Source organism: Cebus imitator, unplaced genomic scaffold (assembly GCF_001604975.1).
Source record: "Cebus imitator isolate Cc_AM_T3 unplaced genomic scaffold, Cebus_imitator-1.0 Scaffold640, whole genome shotgun sequence".
NCBI classification, from domain to species: Eukaryota; Metazoa; Chordata; class Mammalia; order Primates; family Cebidae; genus Cebus; species Cebus imitator.
The window spans coordinates 205923-220260 of NW_016107955.1; the positions used below are offsets into that span (position 1 = coordinate 205923).

At 47.2% G+C, this 14338-nt stretch overlaps 2 protein-coding genes across 5 annotated transcripts in view; both read left to right on the plus strand.

Moving 5' to 3' along the window:
- The window catches only part of HUWE1 (HECT, UBA and WWE domain containing E3 ubiquitin protein ligase 1), a 78693-nt gene extending 72333 nt beyond the window's left edge, over positions 1-6360 (plus strand). For all 3 annotated transcript variants that reach the window (XM_017517618.2, XM_017517620.2, XM_037734596.1), the window contains 9 exons: positions 351-596; positions 971-1088; positions 1724-1864; positions 2439-2726; positions 2852-2957; positions 3601-3718; positions 4468-4649; positions 4961-5151; positions 5739-6360. In XM_017517618.2, coding sequence (XP_017373107.1) covers positions 351-596; positions 971-1088; positions 1724-1864; positions 2439-2726; positions 2852-2957; positions 3601-3718; positions 4468-4649; positions 4961-5151; positions 5739-5841 — 1493 coding nt within the window. In that variant the 3' untranslated portion in view covers positions 5842-6360. The remainder of the gene's footprint in view (positions 1-350; positions 597-970; positions 1089-1723; positions 1865-2438; positions 2727-2851; positions 2958-3600; positions 3719-4467; positions 4650-4960; positions 5152-5738) is intronic.
- A 3541-nt stretch (positions 6361-9901) lies between these two features.
- Positions 9902-13658, plus strand: LOC108295436 (protein CUSTOS-like). Of its 2 annotated transcripts, none has more exons than XM_017517623.2 (4): positions 9902-10077; positions 11746-11788; positions 11969-12067; positions 12810-13658. In XM_017517623.2, exons 1-4 carry the CDS (start codon positions 9933-9935, stop codon positions 13297-13299), a joined length of 777 nt encoding a protein of 258 aa, XP_017373112.1. In that variant the 5' UTR covers positions 9902-9932; the 3' UTR covers positions 13300-13658. The 2 variants fall into 2 exon arrangements, with proteins under 2 accessions (XP_017373112.1, XP_037590526.1); XM_037734598.1 differs by lacking the exon at positions 9902-10077 and adding an exon at positions 10094-10233.
- The last annotated feature ends 680 nt before the right edge of the window (positions 13659-14338 follow it).

A 14338-nucleotide genomic window follows, 5' to 3' on the forward strand; every position in this document is an offset into this window, starting at 1 on the left:
CTCAGGAGGCTGAGGCAGGAGAATTGCCTGAACCCAGGAGGCGGAGGTTGCGGTGAGCCGAGATCGCGCCATTGCACTCCAGCCTGGGTAACAAGAGCGAAACTGCGTCCCAAAAAAAAAAAAGAAATTAGGTCTCACTTGCATGACCCAGGCTGACCTTAAACTCCTGGGCTCAAGCAGTCCTCCCACCAGCCTCCTAAAGTGCTGGGATCATAGGCATGAGTCACCACACCTAGCCTAGTTTTCATTATTTTTTCTTCCATATTTATAATTTGTTCATGAGGGCAAAGAGATTTACATGTTGAAGTTTGCAAAATAAAATGTTACTTCCCCATCATTCCTACCTCTAGTGCTACAGCCTGCTGTCGAGGCCTTCTTTCTGGTCCATGCCACAGAGCGGGAGAGCAAGCCGCCTGTCCGAGACACCCGAGAGAGCCAGCTGGCACACATCAAGGACGAGCCTCCTCCACTCTCCCCTGCCCCCTTAACCCCAGCCACGCCTTCCTCCCTTGACCCGTTCTTCTCCCGGGAGCCCTCATCTATGCATATCTCCTCAAGCCTGCCCCCTGACACACAGAAGTTCCTTCGCTTTGCAGGTACAGGGAACTTTTAGGCTGCCAGTTGTAGAAGGCTTCATTTTAAACAGGATTATTTCATACAGTTAATCCTTAGCTGATTCCAGAGAGAGAGAGAGAGTGCGTGTGTGTGTGTGTGTGTACGTGTACACACATCTATGCACGTAAACCCTGCATGGTTTCCCATGGCCTCAGGATAAATGCTCAGATTTAGAGTAGAAATGCTCAGATTCACGTTCACACCTCAAGGGTGGGCCCTTTGCTTTGACTAGTCCTTTTAGAGCCCTGAAATAAGGAAGAGGAAGGGAAAGGAAGAGAGTTATCAGCTGGTTGGCTGTCTTGCAGCTTCTGGGGCTCTTAATGTGCTTAATTCCTGCTGTCACTTCTTCCCTCAGAGACTCACCGCACTGTGTTAAACCAGATCTTACGGCAGTCCACGACCCACCTTGCTGATGGGCCTTTTGCTGTCCTGGTAGACTATATTCGTGTCCTCGACTTCGATGTCAAGCGCAAGTATGTGTCCTGGATATTGGGGTGTTTGGGGGGGGTGAGAACTCCTCAGATGATATCTCCCCTCCAAAGTTATTCTTGAGACCAGAAGTTTCCTTCAGTGGCAACACTTGGAATGGTGGTGGTGGGGAGGGAAGAGACAGCTGTACCATTGATGGCCATCATAACTAAATACTCCTTGGGATTCACCCCATCTGCATTTTTCATCAGCACAACAGTCACACAATTTTTGAACCACATGATTTCTAAAGTGCCATTCCATCCTTCGGGGGTAGTACAGGAGGCCACAGGTGGCCATAATACACGCACAGCAGAGTTCAGGGGCATCCACAGCACTCCTGGAGTCATCCCTGTGCCTCTCCTCTTCCTTGTGCATGTATACATGCTTACCTGCTTGTGGCAGAAATCACATGCCGCAGTCTTTGTGGGCCCTTATTCAGTGGAGGTAAGAAAAATGTAGAGTTGGTAATAAGTGATCTACCTCTCCCAACTACTGGGCATTTCCCAAGCAGGTGGGGAGCAGAGATCAAAGTGTTTGGAGGATAGAAGGAGCGTCATTGTGGGTCTTCTTCCTAATCAGACAAACAAATTTGTTCTGGGACCCTTAATCCTGTCTTCCTTCCTTTTCTACCTCCCAGATATTTCCGCCAAGAGCTGGAGCGTTTAGACGAGGGGCTCCGGAAAGAAGACATGGCTGTGCATGTCCGTCGTGACCATGTGTTTGAAGACTCATATCGTGAGCTGCATCGCAAATCCCCTGAAGAAATGAAGAATCGATTGTAAGGGCCCTGGAACGGAGAAAAGATAGGGGGTGGGAGGTGGGGCCTTCTGCACAGTAGTGATGACTTGCTCTGGCCTCAAATTTAGGGAGGTGCCACCCTCCATAATAGAAATTCCCCATGGGAATCTGGCTTTAATCTTACTGAGCTGACTCCTATCTTCTGGGCCTGCCCTGCTGGCTCACCATCTGTGTAATCACAGGAAGTCAAGGAGTCTCCCTGGACAGACTGTGTGCCATGTTCTTCCACCACCAACTACCTTTAGAGAATAGGGACTCTGGGCTTATCCCTCTCTAATACCACTTTTCTCCTCTCCCCACTTCACATAAGCAAGGCCTCATTTAGTCCTCTGGTACCTTTCCTATTAGTGTTTTCTGGAATATCTGTTAGCCTTGACTAATATTTTGGGACACCTCTGTCAGTGGTGCTTTTGTTTGGTCCCAGATCTCCACTCCACTTCTGGGCTGTCCACCTTTTCATCTGACACTGCTTTACAGTCACTCACTCACACAAATAACTGGGTTTGTCCTAGGTTTTCTGCACAGCTCTTTTCTGCTTCTGCTTTCTTATGCAGGTATATAGTGTTTGAAGGAGAAGAAGGGCAGGATGCTGGTGGGCTCCTGCGGGAGTGGTATATGATCATCTCTCGAGAGATGTTTAACCCTATGTATGCCTTGTTCCGTACCTCACCTGGTGATCGAGTCACCTACACCATCAATCCATCTTCCCACTGCAACCCCAACCACCTCAGCTACTTCAAGTTTGTCGGACGCATTGTGGCCAAAGCTGTATATGACAACCGTCTCCTGGAGTGCTATTTTACTCGATCCTTTTACAAACACATCTTGGGCAAGTCAGTCAGGTGAGGATAAGGCATCGTCCTGGGACTGTCCTCAGTCCTGGGGGTCTGGTCTTTTTGTGTCCCATCGCTGTGCTGCCCTTCCCCCCACCTGCAAACCATGACCCTGTATAATTGTGTTTTTCTAGATACACAGATATGGAGAGTGAAGATTACCACTTCTACCAAGGGCTGGTTTATCTGCTGGAAAATGATGTCTCCACGCTAGGCTATGACCTCACCTTCAGCACTGAGGTAGGTTCAGGAAATCCTAACCACAGCACATTCCAACCAGTCCGGAAGATCCATTCTAGGTTCAGCTTAGAACTAGCACTGCATGACCTTCTCATAGTTCTAAGGAAGCATCTTGACTTCTGAAAGCTGCAGCAGGTATTTGTAACATAACAAACAGTAAAACCAGAATTTGTAAGGCAATCCAGGCCATTTCCAAGTTCCACCTTCATTTTTTAAAAAATCCTCCAATACATAATTTTTCATTCCAAAAGGTAGGTCTTTGTAGAAAAATTGTACAAATGTAAGTGGGGGGAAAATGAAGGTAATTAAGGTTACTCTTCTCCCAAATTGTTTTCCTTAAAGATTACATTCAGTTACGTATGTTAGCCATTCCCTTTTCCCTTTTACCACTGACGGTTTGCCTTACTCCCATCTGCCTTCTTGGTGGGTCTCAGGGCCAAAGAGTAATTTCCCTCTTTTCTACCCAAAGCCTTTCCCTGTCAGGGGAGTTGCGAGCTATGAGTAGTGAGAAGAGTCACTTTTTTGTGGACTTGCCTCATCTCTCGGCCCAGGACATGGCAAGGGGTTTAGGATGTGTTCCCAGGTATCTAATCCCATCCTAGACAAAGTCTATTATGTATGATGGGTGTTTTGATTGTTCTAGGTTCAAGAGTTTGGAGTTTGTGAAGTTCGTGACCTCAAACCCAACGGGGCAAACATCTTGGTCACAGAGGAGAATAAGAAGGAGTATGTACACCTGGTATGCCAGATGAGAATGACAGGTAGGGGAAATGTTCCTTAGACCTCTAGTTGCCCAATATGAGAAGAGGTCAGACTTCATTTATTTCAAAGGCATGTTTTGTTTTCCTCCACTATGACAGAGCCACAAATGCCTTGCACAAAAGGGAAAACACTTGATCAAAAATACTTGATTTTGGCCAGGCGTGGTGGTTCAAGCCTGTAATCCCAGCACTTTGGCAGGCCGAGGTGGGCGGATCAGTTGAGTTCAGGAGTTTCAGACCAGCATGGCCAACATGGTGAAACCCTGTCTCTACTAAAATACAAAAATTAGCTGAGTGTGGTGGCACACACCTGTAGTCCCAGCTACTCAGGAGGCTGAGACAGGAGAATCGCTTGAACCCAGAGGTGGAGGTTGCAGTGAGCTGAGATGCCACTACACTCCAGCCTGGGCGACAGAGTGAGACTCTGTCTTTTAAAAAATAATAAAAATTAAAAAAAAAAAAACTTCACTGGGCACTGTGGCTCACATTTATAATCCTAGCACTTTGGGAGGCCAAGGCAGGAGGGTGGTTTTGAGCCCAGGGGTTTAGGGGTTTGAGACTAGCCTGGGCAGCATAGCAAGACCCTATCTTTACAAAAACATTTTTAAATTAACCAGGCGTGGTGGTGCATGCCTGTAGTCCCAGCTCACAGTGGTAGATGATGTTAAAAGGAGCCAGATGGGGGATCTCTGACCTCTTAACGGTTGTATGAGTTTAAAAGGCATGTGGCTTTTTGGTTATTTCACCAGGAGCCATCCGCAAGCAGCTGGCAGCTTTCTTAGAAGGCTTCTATGAGATCATTCCAAAGCGCCTCATTTCCATCTTCACTGAGCAGGAGTTAGAGCTGCTCATATCAGGATTGCCCACCATTGACATCGATGATCTGAAATCTAACACTGAATACCACAAATACCAGTCCAACTCTATTCAGGTGAGCTGCTGCTGGCATCCCTCCTCATGTGGTCCTTTTACCAATGCTAGTTTGTGTGATACCAAATAAACCAGTAGTACTCTTAGAGGAAGGTACTTATAAAAGACGGTCTACTTATATCTAACTCTTCATTTTCCTGGAGTGTATCAGACTTCTCTTGCCCATCTTATGAATGTGAAAGGAACTGTAGCTCATCCCACAAAAGGGACTTGCCTCAGATACCAAGTCCAGTCCTGTTTCCCAGATTCCATCCCCCACCCTGCTTCTAGGAGCTTCTACCTAACACTGGCTTCATGGGTCCCTTCCTACAGATCCAGTGGTTCTGGAGAGCATTGCGTTCTTTCGACCAAGCTGACCGTGCCAAGTTCCTCCAGTTTGTCACGGGTACTTCCAAGGTACCCCTGCAAGGCTTTGCTGCCCTCGAAGGCATGAATGGCATTCAGAAGTTTCAGATCCATCGAGATGACAGGTCCACAGATCGCCTGCCTTCAGCTCACACATGGTAAAAGGAAGGGTTTGTTTCTCCTTTTCCGTGCTTAGATTGAGCTTGCATACTTGATGTTTTTAGGACCCTACCCAAGACTGGGAACGCAAATGTGGCTGAGTCCTGGACCTTGGGTAACTCACAATTTGGTGTTTCTATGGAGATGATGTCTGAGATGAGAAGTGCTAGACAGAGCGGGGGCTAGACAGACACTGGCAGGTGAACAGCACCGCAAGAGAGCATGGTGTATGCCAGGGCCCACCGCGACTGGAGAGCAAGGAGGAGTTGCAGGGAGCAGAAGTCTAAAGAGCTCAGCAGAGGTCCAATTACCAGTGATCCTGAAAACCTCCTTCAAGCTTGCACTTTAGCCTGTGGGCGAGTGAGGCCAGGGTGTTGAAGGAAGAGTGACAGGCTCAGATTTTTGGTTTTGGTGCATGATGGCCAGTTTGGGAGCCAGATAAAGGAGGGCAGATTGGGCTTGAGACAAGATTGGCAGGGAGTTGGCTCCTTCAGGGAGGTGAGGGGAGGGGCCGGTGGGCACCATAGAAACACAGGGATTTGGTTCTCTGTCATCCCTCACCACAAACTGATCTTTCTTTCCCTAGTTTTAATCAACTGGATCTGCCTGCCTATGAGAGCTTTGAGAAGCTCCGCCACATGCTACTATTGGCCATCCAGGAGTGCTCGGAAGGCTTTGGGCTGGCCTAATAAGGCCCTGCCCACCTCTGTGGGGTTTTTCTACCATTGTTGGACCTGGGGAGGGGGGAGTTTAAAAAAAGAACCAGAAAGAAATTGTCAAAAACCAATAAATGAAATCCACCAACTCACCATGTGTGTGTCCCAGCTGCCCCATCTTCCCCAGCGCATACCTGTTCCTCTTCTCATTCTCTCCCCACCGCCTGTTTCCTCACCTCCTCTCCCCTTTCCATGCCGTCCATGATCCCCACTCCATGTGTTAAAAAGGCAGTAGCCTTTGCAGGGACCTGTCTGTCCCAACTGTTTGAACAGTGTGCTCCTCAGATTCTGTGTTCAGAAGGATTTGCTGCATTGAGACTTGAAACCTTTGGATAGGGGAAAAAATTATATATATATATATTTTTTTGTTCTGTTTGCATTTCTTAATTTGTGCTTGGAATGTGTTGATGTGCACAGCTAATGATTCAATGCGAGACAAGATTGGCGTCTGTGTTGTGGAGGTTTCAAATAAAGAGCACTCTTCATAACTCACTTTTCACAATGGAGTTTTTTTCAAACTTTAAAAAAAAAAAAAAAAAAAAAAAAAAACCTCTTAAGCACATATTAGGCATCTGGAGAAAAGATCCAAATGGTTTCTCCAGGAAGCCATCCCTGCCGGACCCACTTGCCCACCTGCCTCCACCACTGGTGCACCTTCCTCCTTCAGAGTCAGTTTCTGCAGTCAGGAGAGATTGGCAGTCACCAGGAATTGGGGGTGGGGGGTATCTTTTTTAGAACGGGAGCTGCACTTGGGGACGGTGATGGTGTTAAAGGCTGCACACAGGACAAAGCATCACCTTGCCCAAGGGGAACAGACTGCAGCAGGTTGTACAGAACATTTAGAGAGCTCGCTTGACCCAACCGAAGGTTTTACTTGGTGAGCCTTTCTAGTAGTCTTAAGACTGGGGCTCAGTTTTAGGTTTTTATTTCGTTAATGTTTGTTTATTTCTAACATTTTAATAAGCAAGTAATTTGACTAGCCCACCAGGAGACCAGACTTTGTCAATTTTTGTTGTCACTCCCTCTCTCGTCATCTGTCTGCCAGTCTGTTCACAGATCACCTTGTAGTTGCTTGTGGTTTTTACTCCATCCAGTGCTTAAAGCTGATCTAAGGACTTCAATGATTTCAGCCTTCAAAGAAAAAAATAATTTAATAAAAGTTTAGTTAGAAAAAATAACCCCAAGTGGTGCTTGCTTTGTGTGATTTTTCTCATTCCCTGAAGCGCTACCTCTGAACCAGATTTCCCGTTGACCTTGTCCCAAGTGTGGGTCTAGGAAAGCAAGGGTGTGTTCAACCTGATCCCCTGGTCCTGGAGCCAAGGCTGCTAGCCATTTCCCCCTTTACAGCATTCCCACTTTTCTGTGCCTGTCCCTGCTTTAGCAACTGAGAAAGCAGAGGAATCTCCCCATCCCTGTCACTGAGCTGCTAGTAGGAGGGTGAAGACAATGATTAGTTCTGTGACAGATGAAGAAAGGGGTCACCATGCACAGAGCTGAAGTGCCTGACCTAGCCTGGAGAGTCAGGGAAAGCTTTCCATCATCAGTGCACTTGGATTGGAGCCTAAAGCTGTGTAGGAGTTGAGGTTATGGAGGAAGGAGTCATAGAATTCCAGGCAGCCGGAGTTTCGTTGCTGAGAGTCCAGCGGGATACAAGATAGACCAGGTGGCTCACACCTGTGGCCTCAGCACTTTGGGAGGCTGAGGTGGGTGGATCATCTTGAGGTCAGGAGTTTGGGACCAGCCTGGCCAAAATGGCAAATCCCTGTCTCTACCGAAAATACAAAAATTAGCCAGGCATGATGGCAGGAGCCTGCAGTCCCAGTTCCTGGCGGTGGCTCACTCCTGTAATGTCGGCGCTTTGGGAGGATGAGGCAGGAGAATCATTTGAAGCCAGTGAGCCGAAATTGTGTCATTGTACTCCAGCCTGGGTGACAGAGTGAGACTCAGTCTCAAAAAAAAGTGGAAGGAATAAGCAGAAAGAGTAGAATCTGTCAGTAAGCAGTAAGATTGACTGGTTCTTTGAAAATAAAGTTCTGGCAGGTAATTTAAATTTGAAAGTAAAGGGGGTTCCTGGGTTGGAGGTTGTGGGGGTTGGATATGGAAGCTGGGAGTACAGATGGAATAATCCTGGGGGAAATGGAAGCAAATCTCATTCAGTGGCATGCCTACAAAAATAGAACATGATCAAGTATGATTTGCCTCTGGGTTATGTGTAGTGTGATATTCATCACCTCATTGTCAAATGAGAAACTTTTGTCCTTAGATGGCAATGCATTTGTTCACATTCAATAACCATTCCTGGCAACATTTAAAGGTATAAGATCCTACCTTAATAAGGTAGTTTCAGACCAACAGCCAACATCACACTTGAAAGATAAGGTGGTCAATTATCACCATTAGTGCTGTTCTGCAGTTTTCTATTTCAGTAAAACAGGAAACAAAAGGTGTAGCTGTTGAAGAGAAACGATTTGCTAGCAAAGAATCAAGTTCATGCTTGTAATCCCAAGGCTTTCAGAGGCCAAGGTGGGAGGATTGCTTGAGCTCAGGAATTCAAGACCAGTCTGGGCAGTCTTGTTAAATAAAAATCATAGGAGGCCATTGGTTTGAACTAAGTTCCTGCCCTAGGCCCCAACAGACCAAACAAAATCAAAATGGAGTCACCCGTACTAAAGTTCCACTTCACCAACCCTAAACTAAGTTATTAGCTGACCTTCCAACAAATCAGAAGAGAAAGATAACATCCAGTTTCCCTAACAGGTCAGTTTAAGTCTTCAATCGACCTGATAATAAAGCTCCTTCTGCTTTAATCCTTACACAAAAAAGCATACAGTTGACCTGATGTTAACTACAATTGACCCTTGAACAACATGGGGGATACGGGCACTGACCATACATCTGTGCCATTGAAAATCTGTGTATCACTTTGGACTCCCCAAAAACTCAAATACTAGCCAGGCACAGTTGGCTCAAACCTGTCATCCCAACACTTTGAGAGGCCAAAGTAGGAGAATCACTTGAGCCCAGGAGTTCAAGACCAGCCTGGGTAATACAGTGAGACCATGTCTTTACAAAAAATACAATTCAAAACAAAACAAAAAAAGTCCAGGTTCAGTGGCTCACGCCTGTAATCCCAGTACTTTGGGAGGCTGAGGTGGGCAAATTGCTTGATTCCAGGAGTTTGAGACAAGCCTGGGCAACATGGTGAAACCCCGTCTCTACAAAAAAATTAGCTGGGTGTGGTGGTACATGCCTGTAGTCCCAGCTACTCAAGACGCCAAGGTGGGAGGATTGCTTGTGCTGAGAGTGAGCCGAAATCATGCCACTGCACTCCAGCCTGGGTAACAGAGTGAAACACCATTTCAAAAAAAAAAAAAAAAAAAAAATAGCCTAATGTTGACCAGAAGCCTTACTAGTAACATAAATGGTCTGTATTAGTCTGCTTCCATGCTGCTATAAAGAACTCCCTGAGACTGCGTAATTTCTAAAGGAAAGCGTTTTAATTGACACAGTTCTGCATGGCTGGGGAGGCCACAGGAAACTTAAATCATGGCAGAAGAAAGGAGAAGCAAAGCACCTTCTTCACAAGATGGCAGGAGAAAGCACAGGGGAAACTGCCACTTTTAAGCCACTGGACCTCATGAGAACTTCCTCACTATCATGATAACAGCATGGAGGAACCACCCCCATCATCCAGTCACCGCCCACCAGGTCCCTCCCTTGACACATGGGGTTACAAATCAAGATGAGATTTCAGTGGGGACATGGGGCGAAACCATATTATTTCACCCCTGACCCCTCTAAATCTCATGTCCTTTTCACATTTCAAAACAAATTATGCCTTCCCAATAGTCCCCCAAATTCTTAACTAATTTCAGCATTAAAACAAAACTCCGAGTCCAAAGTCTCATCTGAGGCTGGGCATGGTGGCTCACGTAATCCCAGCACTTTGGGAGGCCGAGGCAGGTGGATCACCTGAGGTCGGGAATTTGAGAACAGCCGGACCAACATGGAGAAACCCCGTCTCTACTAAAAATACAAAAAAATAGCCAGGGCGGTAGTTCAAGATGGCGGCGCCCAATGGCACTATGAGCGATTCGGAAAGCAGTAGCCCCAAAAGCGATGCGGAGGAGCTGGCGCGGTGCCGCGAGGCAGCAATGCCGGCCTGGGGCTTGGAGCAACGGCCGCACGGGGCAGTGAAGCCAAGAGCCGTTCATCAGTGACTCCTATTGACTCCATCTTGCAAGTGCGTCTCTCTGGAGTCCACACCTCTCACCAGCTCAATTATTGCAGCAGACTCCGTGTTCCTGCCTTTACCCCAACAGTCTCGTGCGGCACAGCAGCCAAAGATGTATTGTGAAAACCCAGGTCAGTTTATGTCCTTCCTCTGCTCAGTTTCAGAGTTCTTCCTCCTCAAAGCCCAGGTCCTCCCACTGGCCCATGTCAGGACCCTTCGTGATCTGGCCCCCGTGAGTTCTCCATCTCTGCCGCTCCCAGTTTGCTGGCTGGGTCCTGGTCACGCTGACCTCCTCACTGTTCTAAACACACAGAGCAGGCTCTGATCTCAGGGCCTTTGCAGATGCTCTTCCCTTCTGTCTGGAAGGCTGTGTCCCACATGTCTATTTGGTTCACTCCCCTCCTCTCTCAAATCTCTGTTCAAATGAAGCCCTTTCTACCCACCTTTATATAACAGTCCCCAGCCCAGTGCTTCCCACCTCCCTCCCCTACTTTGTTTCTGTTTTTTTTTCTGTGCACTTACCATTATCCAACTTTACATTTTGTTTATGTACGTGTGTTTGTCATCTCTCTCCACCAACTAGAATGTAAGCTCCATGCAGACAGTGACATTCAAGTAAGTTGCTCAGCAGTTTCACCTGGCTAATATGAGGCGTTCAGTGTTTGGTTTGAGTGAATGAAAGGCCAGACATCCTTAGTGTTTTGGTTTGAAAAATGTGATCTACAAAAGAGCCATCTTCTCTCTCCTCCACGGCACTTAGCACACAGCCAGGCAGGCACTAAACTGTGCAGTGCCGTTATACTTAACTGGAGTATCCAGCACAGCATGGTGGTTAAGAGGGGCTCAGGAGCCAAGTGGCCTGGGTCCTCGGCCCAACCCTGTCACTTAATAGGTATTTGACTCTGGCCAACTTATTTTACATCTCTGACGTTTCTTCTGCAAAACAGGATAATGGTAACTCCTCCAATCGGGTTGTTGGAAAGATTCACTGAGTTATATGTGCTATATATATTTTAAGTTATATACATAACTCGTTAGTTAAGTCAGAAACCTCAGAGCTAAGTTTCACTTCTCTCTCACACCCTGAGGTGTATATATAACTATTTTAAGTTATATAACTAAGTTATATATATGCAACTATATAAAATATACTTATATAATGTTATGGGTTCATAACTATCTTAAGCTACATATAAACTATATAAAATATACTTATATAAATTACAGGTATATAACTATTTTAAGTTATATATAAATATAGCTATCAGTGATATATATTTTCAGCTGCTGAACATAGTGCCTGATAGACGTTTGTACTTGTCATTTTTCCTCTGTAAATTTCTTCTATAAATGCAGAGTTAGGCCTCAAACCCATGTGCATATATATTTTAAGTTATACAACTAAGTTATATATAACCATATAAAATATAGTTATATAAATAGTTACGTATATAACTTACATATGTAACTATTTTAAGTTATAGGTATATAACTGTTTGAAGTTATATATAAATATAAATGAGTGATCCATGTATGTGTATGAGTGATATATATTTTCAGCTGCTGAACATAGTACCTGGCACACGTTTGTACTTACTGTCATTGTTGCCTCTATAAATGTCCCAATTTCCGTTTTTCCACAGGTGCTACAGATAACCAGTTGTCAACCTCCCAACCGAGTCTCAGGTACTGTGCTCTTTGGGTTCAAGTTTCACTTATTCATTCAACAAATGCTGATCCCCTGTGTGTGCCAGATGCTAGGCTAGACCCCTGGCATATCCAGGTGAACAAGACACACATGGTCCCCACGCTCATGGGGGCAGCTCCTGAGCGGCAGGAAGTGAGGTCTCTTTGTGTGTGTCGTAGGCCTAAGGTGGATGAACATGAACAAGATGGCAACGAGCTTCAGACCACCCCCGAATTCCGAGCCCACGTAGCCAAGAAGCTGGGAGCCCTGCTGGACAGGTAAACACCGGTGGAGTTTCTCCTCTCCTGCCCTTGTTAATACAAACAGCAATGGCTCACACTGGCTGGGAGCTCACGGTGTCCAGGCAGGCACTTGGCATATGTCACCTCACTGCATTCATAAAACACGTTATCATGTGGGTCCTGTTGTTACCTTTATTCTCCAGGTGAGGAAACAGGCTGTCAGCAAGGAGACATGTTTGCCTGAAGTCATCATCATAGCTACCATTTACTGAGCAACTGTTTGTAGCCAGGCTCTGTGCTAAGCGCTTGATGTCCATTTTCTCATTTAATCCTTGTGATGACCCTAAGAAGTAGAGACTGTTACCATTCCCACTGTACAGGTGGGTAACTGAGGCTCAAAGAGGCAAAGTCATCTGCCCAAGGGACACCGCTACTAAATGACAAAGCCAGAATTCAAAACCCAGGAGGGAGCAGAGTTGGGCCTGAAACCCAAGTGCATCTGACTCCAAACCCATGTTGTGTTGTTTTGTTTTGTTTTGTTTTGTTTTTTGAGATGGAGTCTCACGCTGTCACCCATGCTGGAGTGTAGTGGCACAGTCTTGGTTAACTGCAGCCTCCACCTCCCAGGTTCCAGTGATTCTCGTGTCTCAGCCTCCCAAGTAGCTGGGATTACGGGTACCCACCACCACACCAGGCTAATTTTTNATGGCAACGAGCTTCAGACCACCCCCGAATTCCGAGCCCACGTAGCCAAGAAGCTGGGAGCCCTGCTGGACAGCTTCATTACCATCTCAGAAGTAGCAAAGGAGACAACAAAAGCTCAGGTACAGAAAGTCGCTTCAGAGGATGATGGTTTCCGCCTTTTCTTCACTTCTGTCCCTGGAGGCCGTGAGAAGGAAGAGTCGCCCCAACCCCGCCGAAAGCACCCGCCCTCCAGCTCCAGCAGTGAGGACAGCGACGAGGAGTGGCGGCGGTGCCGGGAGGCAGCTGTGTCGGCGTCGGACATCCTGCAGGAGTCAGCCATCCACAGCGCTGGCACGGTGGAGAAGGAGGCAAAGGAGAAAAGGAAGTCGAAAAAGAAAGCCAAGAAGGTGGCGGTAGTCGCCACCGCCGCCCCCAGCACGGCCACAGTCCAGAAGCAGAAGTCAGGTGAGCTTACCAGGAACCAGGTGTCACTTGGAACCAAAAAGAAGAAAAAGGCAAAGAAGGCCAGTGAGGCCTCTTCATTCCCACCAGCAAAGAGTGCCACAGCGGTGCCTGCAAACTGAACCAAGCTGTGGGCACAGGGCTCAGCTCCAAGGACGGGGTGCCCGGGGACAAGGCATTTCCAAGCCCCACCTCCCTCTCCAAGTTCAAGGACTGGGCTGGCAAGTCTAGACTGCCCATAAGACCCTGATGGTGATGAGGGCTTGCCCAAGAGTCGGGTCAAAAAAGTGGCTGTGGGTGAGAAGCCCAACACGGCCTGCCTGTCTGTGCTCCCATGGGGGGCTGGGGACCTGTGGTTCCAGAACATTGCATGGCCTCAGGAAAAGGAGCCTTCCAGTTATTTGAGACTAGTGGCCAAGTGGTGAAACCTCTGTCTCCCTAGAACTGTCTGAGGTGGGCAGGGTAAGGGAGACCTCCTTCCCCACCATCTCCTCAGCCTGAGGTGAGAAACCATTTTTAGAAAATGAGAGAAGAGATCCCAAGATGGCAAGGCCCAGAGAAACTTCTGTTCTTCTCCCCTTAGTCCACATAGACTTCACAGAAGTGTCTGAGAACGGAAAGATTTTTTTCACCCCTGGCTTTGTAGAATTTCCTTTGTCTGCATTTGTGAATATGCCACACATGGTGGTGTCTCTGAGCTGACCAGATTATGGAAACTCAATTGTCAGGAGACCCAAACAAAACTGAGAGTGAGCTGGGTATTGCCTCTGTCAGTGCTGAACCTTAAGACGCTTTGAATTAACATCCTCCTCCTCTCTCCACCCCACCCAAGACTTCAGGAAGTGTCACAGCGCTCGTGGACTAGGTTTCCTGTGACAGAGGCATTCTGCAAGAGGTGGAAGCTCACTGCGAAGCGCAGTGGCTCCCGCCTGAATGTCCAGCACTTTGGGAGGCCAAGGAGGGTGGATCAGTTGAGGCCAGGAGTTTGAGACCAGTCTGGCCAACATGGCGAGATCCCGTCTCTACTAAAAATACAAAAATTTGCTGGGCGTGGTGGCACACGCCTGTAATCCCAGCTACTCGGGAGGCTGAGGCAGGAGAATCATTTGAACCCAGGAGGTGGAGGTTGCAGTGAGCCGAGATTGCACCACTGCACTCCAG